The sequence below is a fragment of the Cherax quadricarinatus genome, chromosome 48 (assembly GCF_038502225.1).
Source record: "Cherax quadricarinatus isolate ZL_2023a chromosome 48, ASM3850222v1, whole genome shotgun sequence".
Lineage (NCBI taxonomy): Eukaryota > Metazoa > Arthropoda > Malacostraca > Decapoda > Parastacidae > Cherax > Cherax quadricarinatus.
Window position 1 is genome coordinate 9661419 of NC_091339.1, and position 27463 is coordinate 9688881.

General features: G+C 43.6%; 1 protein-coding gene across 1 annotated transcript in view; it reads left to right on the forward strand.

The window, feature by feature from the left end:
* LOC128696187 (protein turtle homolog B-like) overlaps positions 1-27040 on the forward strand; it is a 604082-nt gene extending 577042 nt beyond the window's left edge. Inside the window, exons 10-13 of the mRNA XM_070094868.1 lie at positions 5165-5452; positions 22836-22951; positions 23527-23707; positions 26787-27040. Coding sequence (XP_069950969.1) covers positions 5165-5452; positions 22836-22951; positions 23527-23707; positions 26787-27007 — 806 coding nt within the window. The 3' untranslated portion in view covers positions 27008-27040. The remainder of the gene's footprint in view (positions 1-5164; positions 5453-22835; positions 22952-23526; positions 23708-26786) is intronic.
* The last annotated feature ends 423 nt before the right edge of the window (positions 27041-27463 follow it).

The following is a 27463-nucleotide window of genomic DNA, read 5'->3' on the forward strand; positions in this document are numbered from 1 at the left end:
TGATATGGTTTGTTTGCAATTGTGTCATTACGATTTTGCGAGTCACGAGGACGGCTTTGAGGGGACTTGAGCTAAAGTTCGTCACGGCCACGCTGGAGCGAGATTCATCTGTAAAAACTTGCATTTGTGGTCACGGTGGTGCCTATGCTAACCTTCCTATGGTATATAAATATACCTAGTTGGATGAATCTTGCTGTAGCCAGTTGCTAACGTGTCTGTCTGGAGTTTTACGACTCACTAGCCACGAGTTCAAGCCCCACCCATGGTACGGTTTGTCGTAGATAAGATGGGATGCAGGCAGTGCATGAAAGTGAAGCATGTTCAAGGCGTGAGTGCACTTGTAACTCGTTCAGAGCCTTGCAGCCTCTATTAGCAAGCAGGTGCGAGATATGTCGAGGTGCTGCTTTCTTGCCGCTTTGTTTGCAAGATTTACTACGTGGTTTTTCATAGCCGGTTTACTCTTTTCCACAACTAGGTTGAGTGATTCTTCATCTCTTTCTCTTGGAACCTTCAGTATCGTAAAGACAGCTTTGTGAACAGGCGATCCAACACAGCCAAGGAGCTTGCAAGTGACAGCGCCATCAGATATCTTTCACCACTGGGTCAAGGGACGAGCCAGAGATGTGAGTAGGGAAGTCATCAAAGTTTTCAGTGAAAAATACTTCAAGGAGTTCGTCAGGCTGATGTCACCAATAACTGTAATATGTTGACATTTGTGTTGAAGCAGTAGGGAGTTCACATTTTTCCATTAGAAAGTTGATGGGGTCTGCTTGTTGCCATTTAGGTCTGTACATTGCACATACTAGTACAGAGGTACTAGGATTTATGCACAGTTCGAAGAACATCGTTTCCAGGTGATTAGAAATGGCAACGTCAACGAACTGGACATACACACTATTGAAAAGCAAACGGTGTTGCCTGTTTGCACCCGTGAGTTGCAGCCAGCAATTCTAGCAAAATTTTTCAGGAGTCCAGTTGATGGAAAATGTCTAAACAATGGCGATTACATCCGAACGATGAGCGTTCTCGAAACTTTGTATGTCAAATGGTGATTAACACCGACAGGCATGTAAAAAAAACACTCAACAATAACTAAGACATTTATTAATGTTTCTCTAACCAGTGTTTCAGTATAGTAAAGAAAATAGAAGTATATAGTGGGTGAGCTTAGTTGTTGTGATTCCATCGTCTAGACTGCATCTACATGATGCTCGTTTTCTGTTGAAGTTGGACTTCTTTGGCAAGTATTTCCGCAATCATAAAACTGCCTGAGTATTGAGCGATGGTGTTGGTAGTAGCGATGAGAGCTGTTGAGAGGGCTTGCGATAGATATCTGATTCCTTGATGCCAAGCATGGCATTTTCGAAGTTCATGACATGGTTATTCCTTTTACGGAGTATGGTGCAAGCGTTGACATGGTTATTCCTTTTACGGAGTATGGTGCAAGCGTTGGTTAAGTCGGACAACCGAGATAACCCAGTTGCTGCACCAGTACATTATCTCTCTCTTTCACACACACACAACTCAGATGCTGAACCAATTCATTCCTACATTATATCTGAATATAATTTTAAAACATAGGGCAATTGCAAAACTTTGTGGCTCTCGTTATGCAGGTCGTAATGTATGAGAGAAACTACTTCGTGAGGTGTCAGCCAACATTGCAATACATATTAATGCCAACAAAAACAAATTCTAACACGAAACTGGAGGAGCACTGCTGAAGGTCTACTGGACTCCTAAGATAATGATAATTTCCTTAATGAAAAATAAAACCTTGGTGAACACATTAAAGGAGACCTGTAGATGAATGGTTCAGAGAACCGACATGTTGATAAATTAGACACATGTGCAACTCTTGGGTATCTTTATTGAGGAAACGTTTCGCCACACAGTGGCTTCATCAGTCCATACAAAGGAGAATCTTGAAGAACAGGAGAATGAGGTAATCAGTCCCTCAACCTTGAGTCGATGTGGTCAGTCCATCAATCTTGGATTGATGAAGCCACTGTGTGGCGAAACGTTTCCTCAATAAAGATACCCAAGAGTTGCACATGTGTCTAATTTATCAAAGGAGACCTGCATGTGCTATCAATTCTGTTCCACCTTTAGTGGAAGAAAGTTTTTATAATGGTTTTGGGCGAGGAACTATGGATCACAATCAACTAAGACTAACAATGGAACGCTGCAAGAAAATATTGCTTAGCAGGATAGAATTACATTGAGTGAAAGTGGCGTCTTCATGCTGGTAATTGCAACAGAACTTGAACTTTCTAGAGTAACTGTATAGGGCTGGTTTAAGAGTGAGGAGGAGGACTGGTCCAGACAAGGTTCGGCAAGGAACCTTAATACCTCTGACAACCAAAGATTGCTAAACGACCCCCAGTGTCACCCATTTACCAATGCAGTCACTATAAAAGATCGTCTGCAGCTTGAAGTGTCGGACCCAAACAATTATGCGATCATTATATGAGAACGAAATTCATCCAAGAATTCCAGCCACAAAAAAAAAAATTAAGTGAACCGACAGACATTGTCAGCTTCGACTGCTGTTTACTCAATATTTGAATTAATGACTGAGCTACTGATTAAGGCTTTTCTATAGATGAGAAGAATTTGTCTCTACTTTGTTCAGCCTAACATCTATTGCATCGATCACCTGTTCATATACTGACTTTTCATTCTGTTTCTGTCCTTCAGTCAGTCTAGTGCCTGTGGTAAAGCGGAGTCCTTTGTTCTGGACTCTTTGCAGCTGTAACATGTTGGTTTTTGTTGCTAGTGACATGGCACACAAGGATATTCAAGCATAGGTCTTATCTTATATAGGTGTTATTGATATGAGAGGGGTCCTGATTAATCCTGTATAGTTAACGGAGGCGGACTTTTGGTGATGTGTGATGTGTAATCTGTAGATCTTGTAGACCAGGATCTTATTCGGGTTTTTGATAGTGATAGGTGTACCTCTGATGGAGATACCCCATTGTTTTCAATTATGGCATAATATCAGTTAGTGCTGATGAGGACCATGTCAGGATCGGGCGTGATTCTCCATTTTTTCTCCCAGCTGGCTGTTATTTACAATTCCGTATTCATTTTTTTTCTATTACCCTTTCAGAAGTGGATGAAACTACATGGATAACATCTTCAGCAAAGTGAGTAATAATGGTGTCACTGAATTCAGGTTGGGGGATTTCATTTACGTATATGTTGAAGCGTAAAGAGCTCAGGCACGACCCCTATGGCACTCCGGCTGTTGGTGTGAACTGCTCTGCTGTTTTGTAGGTGAAGGTGGGGATGATGCTTCTACCTGTTCAGAAGTTATATATACAAGTCTGAGAAAGGTCCAGTTGTGGTCTGGGAAGGTCAGCAAATTTGAATACGAGGCCGTCGTACCTAAGGCTATCCAAAGCTCTGTGTACATCCCAAGTTACAGTCAGGGCAAGATTGCCTTGTTTGTCCAGAACATCGAACATGATATTCATGGAGTGTTAGGCTCCTCTGTAGATCCTAAAACCAAACTGTTTTTCAATGAACAGGTAACTGAACTCCATGAAATAGTTCAGCCTATTAGAAATTTTTTTTTTTTTTCAAAGACTTTGCCAGTGACTTCAAGTAAGGAGATAAGTCTGAAATTCGCCGGTTTATGCTTGTCGCTGTTGGGTTTTACAATATCATCCTTGCTGTTTTAAGTGTCACGGGGGAGTGTCCTGAGGCCAGCGTGGCATATAGATATTTACCAGAGACATCTTGAAGTTTCGGGGTAGGTACCTTATTTGCTTTACTGTTATGCCTGAGGGGCCAGGCGATTTATTTGTGATTCTGCCTATGACCTGGCACATCTCTCTTAGGGTAATTGACCTAGTCAGGGGGGTGTTCATCTTCGAGGGGAGATGTGTCATGGTTGGATGTCTGCCCGGTTGTCATCACACCATTGGTTGACCCACTGGTAGTGGCCGTTGTTGAATTTTCTATCATTGCCTGAGAGAATTTTCTACTACACTTCCATCAAATTGCGGGTCATCCAGGTTGACAAGACTTCCTTATCGTCTTCGTCGGTGAAGTATTGAGTAGGAATGGACTTGGCCCCCAAGATCTGGCGAATTTTACTCCAGAACTGTTCGGGCTGGTGTTTGTATTGATTAGCTGGGAGAACAAGACATTTCTATAACTTGCTTTTGTGCTGGGTTATTAGGCTGATTAACTCCCTCCTCATCCCTTGCAGGATAACAAATGTGGTAGTGCCTCCTACACTCCGTTTGGTGATTTTTCATGTTATCTTTAATTTCCCTGGTTGGTTTGTACTGCTGGTATATCTTTGATGATGTCAATTGGCAGCATGCACGGGTGGCATTCAAGATTCTTTCGTAGAGGGAGCTGACTTCCTCGTTTATTGCAGTTGAGGGCTGGTTCTCAAACACAACAGGTAGTCCCTGAAGGGATCAAATCCTAGGATTTTTTTAGGATGGGTTTTGGTGGAGTGGATACCCGGTATGGACCTTGAAACAATAGATTTCTTGCTGCCATTAGATTGAAGAGCTGCTTTCCCTTATGATTACCTGATGGTTGGGTGGCGCCGCAGCTGAAGATTATCATAAAAAGAAGCGCTAAATCGCTACAACTAAAGAGAGTGGAGTGATGTGCATAAAAATTCCCTGCCATGACTGTAGGAACATTTCTATTGTGTATCCGGAGTAGGGGGAAAGACTATGTACGGCTGTCTAGGTGGAAAATATCCAGTTTCCACTATTAACTGTCTATATAAGGTTGTCAGTTCTACAGCATATGCAGAGAAGACAGGAAGCGGGAGACCTGATCGCTGGTGGCGTTAAGTTTGCGGGGTCTTGCGTGTGACGTCTGTCTAACAGCAGGTGATGGACGATGAAGTCAGTTTGCTAGGCTGATTCTGTTCCGTCGTGATGCTGATGGTTGTATCTCCAAGTCACACTTCATCGTCAGTTTATACTAAATGACTATGTCCCCTTCAGAGCTTTTTAACGCTATCTACATATATTATACTCACATGAAATAATAACTCTACAGAAGGGTCAGAGTAACACACTTCCTTAACATGTTATTCTCGAATTTTAATATATTTTCTGAACACATGTACCAGACTAACATCACTCACACGTTAAACTAACACAGCGTTATACCTTCTCTATAGATGCGCCGGAGTGTAGCACCTCTCCCACCACCTACTTTATATACGACCGACCCATCAAGGTGACGTGCACAGTCTCCTCGTTTCCTCCAGTCACTGCCATACAGTGGCAGTGGAACAGCAGTGTGGAGGTGCTGCGCACCACTGCAGTCATCCACTACCTGGACCAGGCTACGGCCTACCTCCATGTTTATCCCAAGCATGAGCAAGAGGACCGAGCCCTCTCCTGCTGGGCCATCAATCAGATGGGCATCCAGCAGAAGCCCTGTGCCTTTTCTGTCAAAGTAGCAAGTAAGTCATTAGTAACAAAAATAATTTTTACTTCTAAGAAAAAACGTTTAATTTTTCCATTATATAAATTAATTTATGAACTAAATTTTATAAAGACATTTGTATACATGATAGAAGGAAAAAAAAGTTGACACTTTTCAACTAGATTCAGGCAGAAAAGTCACTTCTAAAGTTTTCATTCAGCTAAAATCAACTCCATACAGTCAATGCAAATACATCACCTTTCTAGTTAATAAGAAAATGTAAAGAGTTAAAAACCAATGTAGGAATTTACGAACGTTGTTCACCACTCCCGTAACCATGTACCTGTGTTTGTTGCATTTGTCAAATATTGGACTTCGTTTCCGAGGTCTGCTTCAATGGAAATACTGTTTATTAGGAGACATACCAACCTATTATTGAGAGGCATCGCACGAAAGTATATGAAAAATTAAATTAGAATAATTATTGCTTAAAACAATCATATATGTTGATATTTGTTAAACATAAATTTTTTGGTTGAGATTCCCCGAATCATAGTATAATGATATGAATTAATGACATCATTGTTTTCGTCAATTTTTTTTGCTACACACACACACACACACACACACACACACACACACACACACACACACACACACACACACACACACACACACACACACACTGCAATGGATCAGGGAATAACTGACAGGAAGGAAACAACGTGTCCCAATACGAGGCGAGGTGTCAGAGTGCGTGCATGTATCGAGTGGGGTTCCACTAGGGTCAGTCCTAGGTCTGGCGTTGTTTCTTTTATATGTGAATAACATGACGGAAGGGATAGAGTCAGAGGTGTCCCTGTTTGTAGACGATGTGAGACTAATTTAGAGAATACAAGCGCACGAGGATCAGGAAAGTCTACAAGGAAATCTGGACAGGCTGCGAGCTTGGTCTGACAAATGGCTCCTGGAGTTTAATCTCAGCAATGGCAAAGTTATGAAGCTGGGGAACGACAAACGATACTGCAGATGGAGTACAGCCTAAGAGTTACAGGCTGCAAAACTCAAGGAAAAGGATGTTGGGGTGAGCATCATACCGAACGCATCTCCTGAGTCGCACATCAACCAAATAACTGCTGCAGCGTACAGGCGCCTGGCAAACCTGAGAACAGAGTTTCGACATTTAAGTGAGGAGCCGTTCACGACACTATACACCGTATACGTCAGGCCCATATTGGAGTATGCAGTATTAGTATGGAGCCCACACTTGGTCAAACACATCAAGAAATTAGAGAAAATGCAAAGGTTTGCACCAAGACTAGTCCCGGACCTGACGGGTTTCTAATACGAGGAAAGGTTAAGGGAAGTCAATCTGACATCACTGTAGGACAAAAGGGATAGGGACACATGATAACATAAAAAATACTGAGAGGAACTGACAATATGAATAGGAACAGAATGTTTCAGAGATGTGACAGAGCAACAAGGGGTCACATTTGGAAGCTGAAAACTCGGATGAGTCACAGGGATGTTAGGAAGTACTTCTTTAGTCATAGAGTTACGAGGAAGTAGAACAGTCTGAAGAGTGATGTAGTGGAGGCAGGATCCATACACAGCTTTAAGAAGAGATATGATAAAGCTCATTTAGCAGGAAGAGCCGGGGCCAGCAGCTATGTCTCGACCCCTGCAATCACAACTGAGTAAAATTAGGCGAGTACACACACACACACACACACACACACACACACTCAGGAATTCAGAATAGGGAGGTACACCAACAAGTGCTGGATGAAATAAACAACCGAGGTGGTGGTGAAGAAGCTATGTGAACTTCATACCTCAAAGGCGGTGGGACAAGATAACACCTCTCTGTGGGTCCTTAGAGAGGGAACAGAGATGTTGTGTGTGCCACTAACAAAAATCTTCAACACATCCATTGAAACTGGGCAACTACCTGAGGCATGGAAGATGGAAAATGTAGCCCCAATTTTAAAGACAGACAAGAGTCATTAAACTACAGACCTGTGTTACTGACACGAAGAGTATGCAAAGTCATGGAGATCAGGAGGTTGTCGCTTATAAACGACAATCAGCACGGTTTTAGGGAAGGAAAATCCTTTGTCATAAACCTACTGGAGTTTTATGACAAGGTAACAGAGAGAGTGGGGTGGATAGCCTGCATTTTCTTGGACTGACAGAAGGCCTTTGACACAGTTCCTCACAAGAGGTTAATGCAAAAGCTAGAGGATCAGGCATGCATAAAAGGAAAGGCTCTGCAATGAATCATTAAATATCTGACAAGGAGGCAACAACGAGTCATGGTATGTGACAAGTGTCAGAGTGGGTGCCTGTGACGAGCGGGGTTCCACAGGGGTCAGTGCTAGGACCTGTGCTATTTTTGGTGTATGTGAATGACATAACGGAAGGGATAGACTCAGAAGTGTCCCTGTTTGCAGACGATGCGAAGTTAATGAGAATTAAATTTGTCGAGGATCAGGCAGGACTACAGAGAGACTTGGACAGGCTACAAGCCTGGTCCTGCAACTGGCTCCTTGAATTTAATCCCGCCAAGTGCAAAGTCATGAAGATCGAGAAATGGCAAAGAACGCCGCAGACAAGAGTATAGTCTAGGTGGCCAAAGACTGGGAACCTCACTCAACGAAAAACATCTTGGGGTGAGTATAATACCGAGCACGTCTCCTGAGGTGCACATCAATCAGACAACTTCCACAGCATACGGGCGTCTGGCAAACCTAAGAATAGTGTTCCGATACCTCAGTAAGGAATCCTTTAAGACTCTGTACACCATATACGTCAGGCCCATATTGGAATATGCAGCACCAGTTTAGAATCCACACCTGGTCAAGCACGTTAAGAAATTAGAGAAAGTGCAAAGTTTTGCAACAAGACAAGTCCCAGAGCTAAGGGGATTGTCCTACGAAGAAAGTTTAAGGGAAATCGGCCTGACGACACTGGAGGACAGGAGGGTCAGGAGAGACATGATAACGACATATAAAATACTGCGAGGAATTGACAAGGTCGACAAAGACGGGATGTTCCAGAGATGGGACACAGAAACAAGGGGTCACAATTGGAAGTTGAAGACTCCTACAAGTCAAAGAGATGTTAGGAAGTATTTCTTCAGTCACAGAGTTGTCAGGAAGTGGAATAGCCTAGAAAGTGACGTAGTAGAGGCAAGAACCATACATAGTTTTAAGACGAGGTTTGATAAAGCTCATGGGCAGTGAGAGGACCTAGTAGCCATCAGTGAAGAAGCGGGGCCAGGAGCTATGAATCGACCCCTGCAATCACAAATAGGTGAGTACACACACAGGGCGAATGGGCAACTTACAAAGACAACAGGCGGAGGAAGAAGGGATTGAAAATATCATGAGAAAAATGGGAGAGGAAGACATGACTCAGCTGACAAATTTTTAGAGAATAGAGGGAGTTCTCAAGAGGAAGAAACCGTCCAGTCAAATTTACTTTTAAGTTAGAAACAGCGCGGAACAGGAGCCTGCAGAAGAGAGCACAACTAATGGGCTCATCAAATTACCAGTGGCCGTACCTCAACCACGACAGAATACAAGAAGACAGAAACTGAGAGGATACAAAGATGCAAGGGGCAGGAGAGAGTCAGGGAGGGAGATAGAGAGGGGAACCCAGACCCAGGAGGAAAAGCAAATACAGCCTCCCTCAGAACCACCCACAGAAGACCCTCAACCCCAACAACCCCACTGCAGCAAAGCAAATACAGCCTCCCTCAGAACCACCCACAGAAGACCCTCAACCCCAACAACCCCACTGCAGCAAAGCAAATTAACTCAAAACAATGCACACACTGTACCCTCAGCCCCTACCCCACCGCAAACCCTACCTTCTGGCAGCCCCCATACTATCTCTCCAGGTCTTGCCCTGCCCAACCCCTTTCCCCAGCCCACAGTACTGGAAAAGAAGCTGAAGATATGGTACACCAGTGCAGACAGAATAACTAATAAATGTGAGAAGTAGCATAAAGGAGTCATGGAGGAATCCCCAGACATCATAGCTCTCACTGAAACAAAGCTCACGAGGATGATTGCAGATGAGGTCTTTCTATCCAGATATCAGATCCTGAGGAAAGACAGAGGGAACAAAGGGGACGGAGAATTTGCACTGCTCATCTAATTCCAGTGGAGATTTGAGGAAATGGAATGAATTGACAGAAGAGAAGGGACTACATAGTAAAAATATTTCAGACTGGACGTCCCAAGGCGGTGATTGCAGTTATGTTCAACCCACCACAGAATAGCAGGAGGCCAAGACAAGAATATGATGAGAGCAACAGCGCAATGGTGGACACACTAGCTGAGGTGGCCAGAAGGACCCACATGGTAAGGCAAAGTTACAATGAGACTGACTGGAAAAACCTGGAGCCACATAGAGGACCAGAAACATGGAGAGCTGTGATGATAGAAGTGATACTCAAAGACCTCATGCATCAAGATGTTAGGGACACTATCAAAGAGAGAGGAGAGGATGAACCAGCAAAGCTGTACATCATATTTACCTTCAGTAGTTCAGACACTGAGGACATCACATATGAAATGCCCGTAGGAGCTAGTGATGATGATGTCCTGAGCTTCGAATACATTGTAGAGTTAAAAGTGGAGAGTGAAGCAGCACGAGTAGGATGGAAGAAACCAAACTACAAAAGAGGTGATTACACAGGCATGAGGAATATTCTGCATGAGGTACAGTGGGAAAGAGAACTGGTGGGAGAAACAGTAAATGAAATGATGGAATATGTGACCACAAAATGTAAGGAAGGAAAGGAGAGATTCGTACCGAAGGGCAACAGATACAATGGGAAGACGAAAACCAGCCCTTGGTTCACCCGAAGGTGTAGAGAGGCCAAAAACTAAGTGCATTAGAGAACTGAAAAAAAAAACAGAAGACAAAGGGCCCAGGAAAACAGAGATTAGCCGAAGAGCCCGAAATGAATATGCATGGATAAGGAGGGAGGCCCACTGGAAATACGAGAATGAAATATCATCGACAGCCAAATCCGACCCAAAGCTGTCGTTCAGCCACGTCAGGAGGAAAACAGTAGTCAAGGATCAGGTAATCAGACTGAGGAAGGAAGATCACAAGAAATGACAAAGAAGTATGTGTTTTCAGTGGAGGCACAAATGACTCCAGCAAACAGGGATAGAAGGATACACCAACAAGTGCTAGACACACTACATGCAACAGAGGGGGAGGTGAAGAGGCTGCTAAGTCGGCTAGATGCCTCAAAGGAGGTAGGACTGGTCAACATCTCTCCATGAATCCTGAGAGTGAGCAGAAGCACTGTGTGTGCTACTAACAACATCAACCGAAACAGGGCAAGTACTTGAGGTGTGGAAGACGATAAATGAAGTCCCAGTCTTTAAGAAAGAAGCAAAGCAGGTGGTATTAAACTACATACCAGTATCACTGATATGCATAGTATGCAACGTCATGGAGAAACTTATCAGGAAAAAACTGATGGAGCGCCTAGAACGGAATGAGATTATACACAATAACCAATACGGCTTCAGGGAGGGGAAATCCTGTGTCACAAATCTACTGGAGTTTTACAAGGTGACAGAAGTAAGACACGAGAGAGATGGGTGGGTAGACGGCATTTTCTTGGACTTCAAGAAGGCCACAGACACAGTTATTCATATAGATTCGTGCAAAAGCAATAAGAGCAGGCAAGAATAGCAGGAAAGGCATTGCAGTGGATCAAAGAATACCTGACAGGAAAGTAACAACGAGTGATGGAAAGTGACGACGTGTCAGAGTGGACGCCTGTAACGAGCGGAGATCCACAAGGGTCGGTCCTAGGGCCGGTGTTGTTTCTGACAAAGACGATAGATTCAGAGGTGTGTCTGTTTGCAGATGATGAAGATAATGCGGAGAATTCAAATGGATAAAGATCAAGTGGGACTACAAAGGAATTTGGACGGTATTCAAGCCTGGTCTAACAACTGGCTCCTGGAGTTTAGCCCCACCAAATACAAAGTCATAAAGATTGGAGAAGGTGAAAGAAGACCGCAGAGTACAGGCTAGGGGGATAAAGGCTGCAAAGCTCACTGAAAGGAAAAAGGATCATGGGTGAGTATATTACCGAGAACATTTCTTGAGGCACACATCAGCCAAATAACTGCTGCAACATATGGTTGCCTGGCAAACTTAAGAATAGCGTTTCAACATCTGGGTAAGGAATCGTTCCAGACACTGTACACCGTGCACGTCAGGCCCATATTGGAGTATGCACTACCACAATGGAACTCACACCTGGTCATGCACGTCAGGAAATTAGAGAAAGTGCAAAGGTTTGCAACAAGACTAGTCTAGGAGCTAAGGGGTATGTCCAACGAGGAGAGGTCAAAGGAAGTGAACCTGACAACACTGGATGGCAGGAGAGATAGATGGGACATGATAACGACATAAAATTCTAAGAGGAATAGACAAGGTTCATAGGGACAGGATGTTTCAGAGATGGGAGACAGCAACAAGGGTCACAACTGGAAGCTGAAAACTCAGATGAATCACAGGGATGTTAGGAAGTATTTGTTCAGCCATAGAGTTGTCAAGAAGTGGAACAGTATGAAGTGATGTAGTGGAGGCAGGATCTATACATAGCTTTAAGAAGAGTACGACAAAGCTCACGGAACAGGAAGTGTGTGGATCTAGTAGCGACCAGCGAAGTGGAAGAACCAACAGCTGTGAATTAACCCCTACAACCACAAATAGGTGAGCGCGCGCGCACGCACACACACACACACACACACACACACACACACACACACACACACACACACACACACACACACACACACAGCAGAGAAGAAAGTGATTACATAGCGGGAACGCTTCACTCTGGAGGTCCCAAGGTGGTAATAGCAGTGATGTATAACCCACCACAGAACAGCAGGAGGCCAAGGCAAGAGTACGACGAGAGCAATAGAGCGATGGTTGACACACTGGCTACAGTGGCCAGAAGAGCTCATGCATGCAGGGCAAAGCTCCTGATCATGGGTGACTTTAACCACAAGGAGATCGATTGGGAGAACTTGGACCCGCATGGGGGCCAAGATACCTGGAGGGCTAAGATGATGGAGGTGGTACTGGAAAACTTCATGTACCAACACGTAAGGGACACTACAAGAGAGGAGAGGAGAGGATGAACCAGCAATGCTGGACTTAGTATTCACCTTGAGTAGTGCAGATATTGAGGACATCATATATGAAAGACCCCTTGGGGCCAGTGACCATGTGGTTTTAAGCTTCGAATACACAGTAGAGCTACAAGTGGAGGGAGAAGCAGGAAGGCCAGGACGAATGAAGCCAAACTACAAGAAAGGGGACTACACAGGAATGAGGAACTTCCTGAACGGGGTTCAGTGGGACAGAGAACTGGCAGGGAAGCCACTTAATGAGATGATGGAATATGTAGCAACAAAATGCAAGGAGGCTGAGGAGAGGTTTGTACCCAAGGATAACAGGAATAATGAAAAAGCCAGGACGAGCCCATGGTTTACCCAAAGGTGCAGGGAGGCAAAAACCAAGTGTGCTAGGGAATGGAAGAAATATAGAAGGCAAAGGACCCAGGAGAATAAGGAGAGCAGTCGTAGAGCCAGAAACGAATATGCACAGATAAGAAGGGAGGTCCAAAGACAATATGAAAATGACATAGCAGCGAAAGTCAAATCTGACCTGAAACTGTTGTACAGCCACATCAGGAGGAAAACAACAGTCAAGGACCAGGTAATCAGGCTAAGGAAGGAAGGAGGAGAGACAACAAGAAATGACCGTGAAGTATGTGAGGAACTCAACAAGAGATTCAAAGAAGTGTTCACAGAGGAGACAGAAGGGGCTCCAGAAAGACAGAGAGGTGGGGCACACCACCATGTGCTGGACACAGTGCACACAACCGAGGAAGAAGTGAAGAGGCTTCTGAGTGAGCTAGATACCTCAAAGGCAATGGGGCCAGATAACATCTCCCCATGGGTATTGAGAGAGGGAGCAGAGGCGCTATGTGTACCCCTAACAACAATATTCAATACATCTATCGAAACAGGGAGATTGCCCGAGGCATGGAAGACAGCAAATGTAGTCCCAATCTTTAAAAAAGGAGACAGACATGAAGCATTAAACTACAGACCAGTGTCACTGACATGTATAGTATGCAAAATCATGGAGAAGATTATCAGGAGAAGAGTGGTGGAACACCTAGAAAGGAATGATCTCATCAACAGCAGCCAACATGGTTTCAGGGATGGGAAATCCTGTGTCACAAACCTACTGGAGTTCTATGACATGGTGACAGCAGTAAGACAAGAGAGAGAGGGGTGGGTGGATTGCATATTCTTGGACTGCAAGAAGGCGTTTGACACAGTTCCACACAAGAGATTGGTACAAAAATTGACAAGGTGGACAAAGACAGGATGTTCCAGAGATTGGACACAGTAACAAGGGGACACAGTTGGAAGTTGAAGACACAGATGAATCACAGGTATGTTAGGAAGTATTTCTTCAGCCACAGAGTAGTCAGTAAGTGGAATAGTGTGGGAAGCGATGTAGTGGAGGCAGGATCCATACATAGCTTTAAGCAGAGGTATGATAAAGCTCACGGTTCAGGGAGAGTGACCTAGTAGCGATCAGTGAAGAGGGGGGGCCAGGAGCTCGGACTCGACCCCCGCAACCTCAACTAGGTGAGTACAACTAGGCGAGTACACACACACACGTCTTGTGTGTATTAAAGAATGTCCTGTGAATATGTATGTACTCTAACCCCAAAGACTTAAGCCACTGGATATAAGTCGACTGCTGCTCCTCAGATACGATACAACAGACATTTGAGATAGGCAGCTTGCTGCCTACTGCCGACTGCTGATGAGAATGTAGCAGTAAAAGTCCTAGACTAGACTGCGAAAAAAATCGGTTTCTGAAGCACAACACGGTACAGAGGATGATCGCGGGTAAAATGTATATCTTTTGTCACTGAGATATAAATGCGACGAAATCAAAGGAACAAACAGTAGTGAAACTGTTTGAAAACAGTAAAGTTCTGAGTTCCCAGAGGAGAAACTGAGATCAAAAGCAAAGGCTTAGATGGAATAATTATATTTAACCTTATTGCTTCAAAGAGATACTGTTGCAGCAGTCTCTCAGTGCATGTTATTGTAGTGACTGTGCATGAAAAATCACTAAAAAAATTCTGATCTATCAAGGAGGAAAACATCTGTAAAAAGTTAAAATAATTCTGATTACTGCATATATCACGGACCATTAATTCTGGTGTTGTAAAAGAAAAGTGTTAGGGAGTCGTGTGGCATTAAAAAATAATTAATTTAATGGAAAGATGGAGTTGTCACAGTTGCCTTTCCCCAGTGACACGGCTTTTGTTTAGGAGATTCTGAAGAAAAGTTGCAAATGTTGATAGATGAATTTGAGAGGGTATGCAAAAAAAGGAAATTAAGTGTTAACATAGAAAAAAGCAAGGTGATGAGAGTTTCAAAACATCTAGGCAATGAGACGTTGAATATCAGACTGGAGGAAGTAAATGTGTTCAGATATTTATGAGTAGAATTGCCGGCTGATGGTCCTATGAGAGATGAGGTGACCCACAGACTGACGAAGGGAAAACGGTGGGTGGTAGACTGAGGCATCTGTGGAGACAAAAAGGATAATGTACCAGAGTCTAGTGGTACCAACACTGTTGTATGGGCGTGAAACATGGCGTTTAAACGTTGCAGCAAGGAGGAGGCTGGAGGCAGTGAAGATGTGTTTGAGGGCAATGTGTGGAGTGAATAGTTTCTTGTGAATTCGGAATTTGGAGATTAGGAGGTGCGGAGTTACCGAAAGAATTATTCAGCGTGCTAAGGAGGGGTTGTTGAGGTGGTTTGGACATATAGAAAGGATGGAGAAAAATAGGATGACCTGGAAGGTGCATATATCTGTAGTGAAGGAGGAAGAGGGGTCGTCCTAGGGAAGGTGTGAAAGAGGGGGTTAAGGAAGCTTAGAGTGCTAGGGGCTTAGACATCTAACAGGCTTGTTTCAGCATGTTAGATAGGAGTGGAGGCAAATGGTTATGATTTAACATGCTGTTAGAGTATCAGCACGATAACATTCATGGAAAAACTTTTGTAACCGGGACTTTTGTCCTAGAGGTGCCATGAACAGTGCCTACACTCTGAAGGAGGTGGAGGGGGTTGAGATGATGTGGTTTGGAGGGTAATCAGATGTGAAAGTGTCTTCAACTTTATCGGGTCACTTTCCTTAGTGAGAAACTGCCGGTGTGTTGAAAAAAGACACCAAGTTTCTAGATACCAAATCGGGCAGGTAGAAGGTAAAACTTTCCTAGGTGGGATTTACCACAGATTTCTGTTAATATCTGTGACCACAAAATCGCTCAGTTATCCCTCCATTGCTGCCTCCTTGGTCCAACTTCCCCCAGGGGTCGACAGGTCACATTATCCTTGTTTCACGTGATTTCCCTCAACAAAACCTATAATATGGGATGAATACTGTTTCCACAAATTTCTGGTGTACTGTAGAGCAGCCATCTTCAGGTTTACCCTAATTTCACTTCTGGGGTTCCATTATAAACCTTTCTTTATTACTGGTTGTAAATAAATATTGATGAATATAAACAGTGAAGTAAATAAGTTTTATGTCCCACCTTTGGAAACAGACTTAAAGCGGAGTTTCACCTTTCTATATTAGGAAGTGTGGGGAGTCAAGGTAAGAATGGAAACCTTTGCTAAATGTTTGCAAGTCCAATAAATCGCTGCTAGAGAATTGCATTTTAAGATTATTTTATCTATCTCTTTATGTTACCTTATTGTTACCTTTTAATTTATTTAAATCTCTTTATAGTTCACGTCGCTGTGAAAGATTAGTTCCGTTCTAATTTCTGCAAAGAAAATTCCGAAGAGAAGTTGACATGTCCAGCTCTCAACAAGGACAAGGAGGACCAAGGCGAAACATCCGTTTCATTTGTTGATGCCTTTCAGAACTATAATGTTGCTGGTGGCACCAAGTTGCTGGTTGAACATCAAGACACTTAAACTGCTGACAGACTTTTAAAAGACCAAGTAAATGGCCTCGAAATTGCCGTCGAAGGTTCTAAGAGGACAGACTGGTGAAAGTAATCAATCCTCAAGTATACCACATTTGATCTCCGGCAATTAAATATTCATCCACAATCCTGCTGCTTGTTCTGTGAACAAGTGGGTGACACCAAGTGACCCTTCACCACTATTGTGGAACTCAGGAACAAAGTAATGCTCGCTGATCGCGACTGTGTCACCAGCAAATTGAAATACCATGAGATGCGCCTAACAGAATTTCGAAGGAGTTACGACCAGGCAACCTGAAAAGTCCAGTGAAGAGGACAAATATATGACAGCAATTATGGAGCTACTGGCAGTGATGATGAAATCTCTTCCAGATGAATTTGTTTTCAGCTGAAGAATCTCCATGACGAAGTGAGCAGCTATAAGCCCTAAAGAGACGTCAGTGACATCAGTTGAACAAGACTGCTCTATATAGGTTTTCCCGTCCGAAATGAGAATTGGGTTTCAGGAAAGAGGTAAGAGTGGTCACCATCCTCATTCCGAAAAATCTCGTCATCTCATTCCTCACAACAATCTTCCTCCCCCACTTGAAAGGGAGCTGTAATCTGTCGCTGTGAAATAGCAAGGCATCAAAGCAATGACAATAATGTTTTCCAGGTTGAAAAGCATGGAATTTAAGTAAGATGCCATAAAGCGCAAGTCTGGATACTCTAAATTTCCTTCTATTAATGATGATATATTGTCCATCCTCTCAGTAAACCTCATAAAAAGCAGGAGATTCTCAGCATTGCTCAATTTGCTTCCTATCACTGTACAAAGAAGACAAAGGCATTCAACTGTACTAAGACTAGAAATAAAAAGCGCAAAGCCGTCAAGTGAAGAAAAAATTCACAGATGCAGAGAGGAACTTTATTGAGATATTCTGCCTTCAGAACAGAGGCTTTTTCAGCCAAAAAGAGGAAGCCTCTTCCTCAGGCATAACGTCTCAGTAAAGTTCGGCAGACGAGAGTGAAACTGAAGTGTGTAGTGCACATCTGCATAGAGTGCGAAAGATCTTGACCTAAAGATTTTCATCTCATGTGGCTGGTTCTACAATACATTAGTATACAGGGTGGCCACAAAAACACTCCCTGATTTAAAATAGGTATAACATGTACCTCTATTGTAATAATCTTTCACAGTTAGTAGCTTCAGATGCAGGATTTCATTTTCATGTGGTATAAGGTAGCATTAAAGCACTCAATGTGCGCCCCTCTGGTTGCTCGGCAAACATCGATGTGATAATCCAGTTCGGTGAAGACGCTCTGCAGCATATCTGGTGTTATCTTGCGAACTGCTTCAGTGTTTGAAATTTTCAGCTCCTCCAGGGTTGCAGGTAGTGGTGGTACGTAAATTGTGCTCTTCACGTATCCCCCAAAGAAAGAATTCACAAGCAGTTAGGTCCGGTGACCTCACAGGCCACTGGCTTCTAAATATTAACGCTGATGCATTAGTTCCGATATATTTTGGCATGTTTACGTCTCAATTTGCCTTTTTTATGGAAGAGACTGGGAAAGTTGGAATGTTAGTTTTCGTGTGATAATTTCTGAGTATTTCTTCCAATTAGCATCTACCCTTCGGCGCTAACTTCATAATACGACTTCTGAATGACTTCATACTTAAGGTACTGATGTATTTTATGACGTTGATCTCAATATTACACGACCACGAGCATTCATTTTACCTTCAAAGACGATGTTTCTTAGTTTAAGGTTCGAATTATTTTCGTTGCCTGCATGTGTTAACTTGCCCTGTTTATGGAAGAAATTGGATAAGTGTTCATGTGATGACTTTTGATTAACTCTTCCCGATTCACTTCAAATCTTCAACACTGATCTTTAATTACAATGTAAACTTTTCTCAGACTGCCCAACTATAATAAATCTAGTTTCTCGTATTTGCAATAAGTTTGATTTAATCGGCTATACGAGGCTCACTGAAGCTGAAAGTAGCCTTAGAAAATACACACTCAGAAACATACAACTCTTGGTGTATATATCCCTCTGGGTATATATAACCTTTAGGTTTAAAGGCTATCTACTACAAGAGGATTATTAAACCTGCGTGTAACCTGTTCACAACCAGTCAAGACCATTCTAATCCTTAAAATATTGATTAAGGTAATCTCTCAGTGTAGAGTCAGACACATTTTTTTTTTGTATGTATCCAGTGTTTGTTACGAGGCTGATGAATAGGGTTTAAAACATCGATCATACGAGAGTTACTGTAGGAGAGTATGAGGGCTGTATGTAACAGCTTCACACAAGACAAGAATACTTTAATCCCTAAAAATGGGATTAAAGTAAATCTGAGATGTTAATGATAATGCAGTATTTCGCGAGTTGAATATCTAATCAAATAATAATTAAATAAGTCCGCCATTTAATTTTTTGAATATGCATCGAAGAGTCAATGATAGGGACGTAACTCTTTACTCTTATATAAATTTCATAAAGCTCTTCCCACTGAAAATGTTTTTTCTGGTGTCATACACGCAACACCGATGGATAAAGCAGGAAGTGAGCGCAGGCAGTCTGTGAATATATTCATGAGAGAGGAGCCGTGTCAGCAGGAAGCTGGGTAGTGTGGCGAGGTGCCAACTGTACCACTATTACCTGGAGAGAGTTCCGGGGTCAACGCCCCCGCGGCCCGGTCTGTGACCAGGCCTCATGGTGGATCAGAGCCTGATTAACCAGGCTGTTGCTGCTGGCTGCACGCAAACGTACGAGCCACAGCCCGGCTGGTCAGGAACCGAATTTAGGTGCTTGTCCAGTGCCAGCTTGAAGACTGCCAGGGGTCTGTTGGTAATCCCCCTTATGTATACTGGGAGGCAGTTGAACAGTCTCGGGCCCCTGACACTTATTGTATGGTCTCTTAACGTGCTAGTGACACCCCTAGTTTTCATTGGGGGGATGTTGCATCGTCTGCCAAGTCTTTTGCTACTATGATGCCACCAGCACTATTCACTTACTAAGCACTCACTGTCTTGGTCGATTCTGCACACAACGAGGAATGCAGGCCACAGATGCTGACTGTAGGTGCATAGTATGACAATATTCCTCCTGCAGATGTGGCTGAGAGACAATTTGCAGTCTTAGATCTAACTGAAGTCTTCTAAATTCTGATTATTTCTATTCACCCGATCCAAAATATCATTTGAGAAAACTGAGTGCAGTCCTGACTCAAAGATACACATACCTTCACACGATCCGCTTGCTTAACAGCGTATTTTGGATATTACATTTAGGTCATAATTTGTGCAGTAACGTCTGGCACTTGATGATAGCCATGTGCGAGTACTTCATATACATCAGCCTGGATGACCAACGTGTAACACTTACCCAACTATAAATTGGTTGTGGAACACTGATTTAAGTAATGTTATTAGGTATCCCCGAAGGTATACCTTTAGAGGTAGACTTGTTTTTCTTCCTTCAATTTTTCAATGTTATTTTGCTTATAACTTGAAATCTCATCCAATCGGCTTAAAATATTTAACACGTATGTATGGCAACGAAGACTAAATTCTTAGAAAATTTGACAGGTTTACTTGTCACATAACCCAAGTTGTTAAACCAATCCCAGCATCCTGAAATGGCTCAGATAACTTGTACAACCCTCAGTGCCATAGCTACAAACGTTCAAAAAAAAAAAAAGTCCCAAATAAATATAACGACGCAGGAGAGTGAAATTCATGTAGCTGCTAATTTGACCCCTTTTCCATATACTGTGAAAATGTTATGTTAAATCCCGTTAAATAAGTTTTAGTTTGCCTCTAGTGAACGGTTTCAATATTTAATATTCAATATTTCAATATACAGGCACGCCTCTTTCAAGACACAGAGGGAATGAGTGATGATAGAAATGTTTCTTCTTAAATAAATAACAAAAAGGCACAATACCGTGACTGGAACGATACACCATTGACTTGGACCATTGACAAAGTCAATGGTCCAAGTCGGACCGAAACGTCGTCGTAAGCTTCTCTCTTTTATGTGCGGGTTATTTGTGTATGTTTCTTCTTTTCCGGGTCAACATTCCTCGCTGAAAAACAGCCGACGTGTTTAAAAACAAATCTGTGTACCCTGAAGAAAATTTTTAAAAGTTTGTATGTAATACACACTTACTCTTCTTGCTTTAAAGCTGGTCAATTTTCCTTAGATTAAAGTTAAGAATATATCTTTATTTACTACAAGTACATGTACAAGGTATACAGTCCTAGCTGACATCAATGACATAATACTATATAGAAATCCGCTTGTTATGCTGAGCATTTCCGGCAAATTAGGTCCTTGTCCCAGGATGCTACCCGCACCAGTCAACTAACTCCTAGGTATCCATTTTACTGATGGGTGAACACAGACAACTGGTGTAATGAAACACGTCCAATGTTTCTACCCGCTCTGGGAATCGAACGCAGACCCTTGCCGTGTGAAGCGAGAGCTTCAGTGACCAGGCCACGGGGCAGCTTCCTTTATATAAGAAACTGAAAAAATTTAAAAACTGCTTTTCATTCGATAATTTCTGTGTCGCTTCTGATTGGCTTCAAGTTTTCCAACTCTTCTCTGTAATGCAATTTTTAGCAGCTTCAAGCTTAATGTACTTGTGTATTTTAGGATATTGGTCTCTGGTCTCTTTCAAAGGCTTTAATTAGATTTAGGCTGTTTATGTCCTCAGTTACCATTTTTTTTGAAAGACACCTGAATATTAGTTTCCATTTATTTTAATACTTTATCTGATTCCCTTCATATCTATAAATGCTAATATTTAACTGCATTATCAACTTATTCCGCACTTTGCACTCTTCCAATCACAAGCATTGAGACAGACCATAGATCTAGATGTCTTTTGATCCCGCAAAATACATCTAGATCTAGATATTTTTCACTAACATCTTTAGTGGTGGATTCCCTTATTAGTTGGAGTCCAGTATGGAAAATGGCTACTCTGCCCACAACTAAATCCATTGTTGTTGAGAATTTTATAAAATTCTGGCTAAGTTGAAGATTAAGGCACATGTAACACAGTTGGTTATCTTTATCAATGAAACGTATCGCTGCAACCACAATTAGGTGAGTACAGTAGGTTTCTTCAGACAAATACGAAGAGAGCAGTAGTAATGAAATGAAGATGATGCCATAAGTCCAGCAACCCTGGAGAAAAAGTATTTGAAGTGGTCAGTCTCTCAGCCTGGAGAAGAGTTCAGTTCCATAGTCTGGAAAGATATGAAGCTGAAGCAGGAGAACGGGGTCTTAAATACTGTCGAAGGTGAGGTGGAAGACGTTGTAGGGGAGGGGATCCACTACTGGAAGTAAGGCGGGTCCCTCTGGAATCCAGTCCTTCTCACTCATAACTAGGCCACCTCTAATAATTTATTTCATTACTACTGCTCCCTCTGTATTCGAATGAAGAAGTTTAATGTGTAGGCGATACGTTTCATCAATAAAGACGCCCAACTGTTGCACAAGCGTCTTATTCTTCACTTTAATCCAGTAGTGGTCGAAGTGACGTAGTGAAGGCTGTTGCAACCTTGCAACTCCGTGGATGACCTTACAGGATGCTGATGAAAATGTGTTTGCCTCAAACTACAAATTAAGTTTGTTTGGTTTTGTTGGTAGTCAGGCGGAAGTGCTGAACACACTTGTCCAGAGGCTGGCTGGGTTACTACTCTCACCAACGTCGTTGACTTTCATGTGCAGATTAGGATTGACGTAAAGCCCGTGGGCACTTTCTTGGTTTATTTGCAGTGTACAGGTGCTTAATGTAGCTTAATCGAAAACCACGGTACACAGGCCATGGGAAAGGAAAAGGTCGTAGTCCCCTAAGTGCTTCTGCTAGGCAGTGGTCAGGATGAATGAGAATAGAGAATGAATGGGCTGGGAGGTGCATTCATTCTCTGCAGAGTTATGACTTTGGGGAGGAAACACATCCGTGTCAGGAGCTATAAATGGCTACCAGGGGACAGACTTAGTGAAACATTGATCCTGTAGATCACTGGAACAGTGAGGTTCTGTAGTAGTGGATAATTGTAGCAATGAATCACTATAGCTATTGGATACTGAGCCTGTAGATCACTGGGTCAGTTGGTCACTGTAGCAGAGGATCACTAAGCGTGCACCTCACCTGGTTATTTTGTTACCAAAAGAATGGAACACTGAATAAGTATGCAAGACAAGCCACGGAAGGGGGGGATTGTCTGCGATTTTTTGCACTATGAGCACGTATATTAATGTAATTCAACTGTTATATGCATATATAACTGTAAAGGGTAAGAGAGTGGTCTTCTCCCAGAGATGCCCCTCCCGTTGTCGTCTTGCGGTCTGGCTAACATCACCGCCTCCTCTCTTAGTCTTACTTGCCAGAGGCCCCACACCCCAGCCTTCGGCACCGCACTCTACAGAGCAGAGGTCAGTTTAATATACGATAACACAACAAAGGTATTTCCTTCATAAATATACTGTATATGATTTCTCTACTCCAAGTAAATGATTTCTCAGATCCCTGTTAATGATTTTTCTTACCTCTTCTTACTGATAATTTTATGTTCTTTATACATTACTCCGGCGTATTACTTGAATCACAATAGATTTCACCATTGATACATAACATAATTTCTGTGAAGATTCCTAGCAATATATATTTATTTCCAGTAGGTAAGAATACCAACTTTCATGTAGGTATTCTTACCTTTTAAGTTATTCCTTTGCACCTTTCCTGCTCTTTATGCTAATCGCTTTGTTTATTATATTACGATATGGAATTCCTCAGCAAGTGATTAACATCACGTCGTTGTATTTGAAACTATGGTAAACAAATTTTGTCAAAAATTAATCATTATTATTTGTTGGTCAAATCCACTGTTTCTAAATACTAAAAATTTACTTAAATATAGATAATCAAGGTTCAAATTAAGAAAATTACTAAGAAAATTTGTGTCGCTCTGGTCAAATCTTAACCTCGACTTGACATGCTTGTGTTGCAGGTGTACTTGGAAAACAATACACTCTTCGCTAACGTAACGTCGTCAACACCCAGCTTTAAAGTGAGCCGCTTAGACGCTGACACGATTTACCAGATAAAGGTGTACGTCACTTACGGCCCCGTCACCTCCCAGCCTGTTGTCGTCTCAGCCGTCACCTCCAGAACAACTCACGTACCCAGAGGTGAGTCTCATCCACCACATCTCACATACCCAGAGGTGAGTCTCAGCCGTCACCTCCAGAACAAGTCACATACCCAGAGGTGAGTCTCAGCCGTCACCTCCAGAACAAGTCACATACCCAGAGGTGAGTCTCATCCACCACATCTCACATACCCAGAGGTGAGTCTCAGCCGTCACCTCCAGAACAAGTCACATACCCAGAGGTGAGTCTCAGCCGTCACCTCCAGAACAAGTCACATACCCAGAGGTGAGTCTCAGCCGTCACCTCCAGAACAACTCACATACCCAGAGGTGAATCTCAGCCGTCACCTCCAGAACAAGTCACATACCCAGAGGTGAATCTCAGCCGTCACCTCCAGAACAAGTCACATACCCAGAGGTGAATCTCAGCCGTCACCTCCAGAACAAGTCACATACCCAGAGGTGAATCTCAGCCGTCACCTCCAGAACAAGTCACATACCCAGAGGTGAATCTCAGCCGTCACCTCCAGAACAAGTCACATACCCAGAGGCGAGTCTCAGCCGTCACCTCCAGAACAAGTCACATACCCAGAGGTGAGTCTCAGCCGTCACCTCCAGAACAACTCACGTACCCAGAGGTGAGTCTCAGCCGGCACCTCCAGAACAACTCACATACCCAGAGGTGAGTCTCAGCCGTCACCTCCAGAACAACTCACGTACCCAGAGATGAGTCTCAGCCGTCACCTCCAGAACAACTCACATACCCAGAGGCGAGTCTCAGCCGTCACCTCCAGAACAACTCACATACCCAGAGGTGAGTCTCAGCCGTCACCTCCAGAGCAACTCAAATACCCAGAGATGAGTCTCAGCCGTCACCTCCAGAACAACTCACGTACCCAGAGATGAGTCTCAGCCGGCACCTCCAGAACAACTCACATACCCAGAGGCGAGTCTCAGCCGTCACCTCCAGAACAACTCACATACCCAGCGGTGAGTCTCAGCCGGCACCTCCAGAGCAACTCACATACCCAGAGATGAGTCTCAGCCGTCACCTCCAGAACAACTCACATACCCAGAGGTGAGTCTCAGCCGTCACCTCCAGAACAACTCACATACCCAGAGGCGAGTCTCAGCCGTCACCTCCAGAACAACTCACATACCCAGAGGTGAGTCTCAGCCGTCACCTCCAGAACATCTCACATACCCAGAGATGAGTCTCAGCCGGCACCTCCAGAACAACTCACATACCCAGAGGTGAGTCTCAGCCGGCACCTCCAGAACAACTCACGTACCCAGAGATGAGTCTCAGCCGGCACCTCCAGAACAACTCACATACCCAGAGATGAGTCTCAGCCGTCACCTCCAGAACAACTCACATACCCAGAGATGAGTCTCAGCCGTCACCTCCAGAACAACTCACATACCCAGAGATGAGTCTCAGCCGTCACCTCCAGAACAACTCACATACCCAGCGGTGAGTCTCAGCCGGCACCTCCAGAGCAACTCACATACCCAGAGATGAGTCTCAGCCGTCACCTCCAGAACAACTCACGTACCCAGAGATGAGTCTCAGCCGTCACCTCCAGAGCAACTCACATACCCAGAGATGAGTCTCAGCCGTCACCTCCAGAGCAACTCACATACCCAGAGGTGAGCCTCAGCCGGCACCTCCAGAGCAACTCACATACCCAGAGGTGAGCCTCAGCCGGCACCTCCAGAACAACTCACATACCCAGAGATGAGTCTCAGCCGTCACCTCCAGAGCAACTCACATACCCAGCGGTGAGTCTCAGCCGGCACCTCCAGAACAACTCACATACCCAGAGGTGAGTCTCAGCCGGCACCTCCAGAACAACTCACATACCCAGAGATGAGCCTCAGCCGTCACCTCAAGACAACCTTAGATACTAGTGGTAAATCAAAGTGGTCACTTCTCAGCCTGTTCTTTCTGATTACACCTTTAGTGGTGAATCTCACCCTTCAAGGAATGACTAAGATGTGCCGAGGAATGATTATAAAATGTGCACAGTTATTAAGAATTTATAATTTGCAAAACACTTAGTATGCCATACATTATTGTGCCAAACATACGCTGCCATACCTAACACACAATACCATGCCTGACACACAATACCATGCCTGACATACAATACCATGCCTGACATACAATACCATGCCTGACATACAATACCATGCCTGACATACAATACCATGCCTGGCATACAATACCATGCCTGACATACAATACCATGCCTGACATACAATACCATGCCTGACATACAATACCATGCCTGACATACAATACCATGCCTGACATACAATACCATGCCTGACATACAATACCATGCCTGACATACAATACCATGCCTGACATACAATACCATGCCTGACATACAATACCATGCCTGACATACAATACCATGCCTGACATACAATACCATGCCTGACATACAATACCATGCCTGACATACAATACCATGCCTGACATACAATACCATGCCTGACATACAATACCATGCCTGACATACAATACCTTGCCTTACATAAAATACCATGCTTTAGAATACCTTGCCTGACTTACAGTACCACACCTGACATACCATTCCTGACACTACACCTGACATACCACACCTGATACACCACACCTGACATACAATACCACGCCTGACATACAATACTACACCTGATATACAATACCACGCCTGACATACAATACCACACCTGACATACAATACTACGCCTGAAATACAATACCACACCTGACACACCACACCCGACACACCACACTTGACATGCCACACCTGACATACAACACCTGACACACCACGCCTGACATACAATACCACACCTGACATACAATACCACACCTGATATACAATACCACTCCTAATATACAATACCACGCCTGACATACAATACCACACCTGACACACCACACCTGACATACAATATACGGAGAGACAGTTCTGGTATTAACATTGGTGAGAGTCAGCCACGAGAGGCAGACTTTATTTACAAACCAATAGGCTCCGAGAACTGACATTTTCCTGGCTAGGAAAATACGATACGACTGGTTTAAAATTTAATGTTATCAAACATATTTCCAACTGTATTTGTAGATGCTGTGAGAGGAACGAGAGCCAGCAACGTGGGCGGTGTGCTGGGCGGTGTTGTTGTAACAGCGGCGGTGGTAGGCGGTGTGGTGTGGACACAGCATTACTACACGCAACACTGCAGGGGAAACACGCCCACGCCCGCGCCCACCAAGCACGATACTAGACAGACCTCAGACGATACCAATCCTGACGTTGTTCCCGATGTTGGTGAGTTAGAACACTGAATGCATAGGAGTATATGGGAGGTAGTGCATGGGAAGTATATGGGAAGTAGTGCATGGGAGGTATATGGGAAGTAGTGCATGGGAGGTATATGGGAAGTAGTGCATGGGAGGTATATGGGAAGTAGTGCATGGGAGGTATATGGGAAGTAGTGCATGGGAGGTAGTGCATGGGAAGTATATAGGAGGTTGTGCATTTGAGGTAGTAATGGGAAGTACATGGGAAGTAGTACATGGGAGGTAGTGCATGGGAAGTACAAAGGAGGTAGTACATGGGAGGTAGTGCATGGGAGGTAGTGCATGAGAGGTAGTACATGGGAGGTAGTGCAGTGAAGGTAGTGCATTGGAGGTATTGCATAGGAAGTAGTACATGGGAGGTATTGCATGGTAAGTACATGGGAGGTATTGCATGGTAAGTACATGGGAGGTAGTGCATGGGAGGTAGTACATACGAGGAAG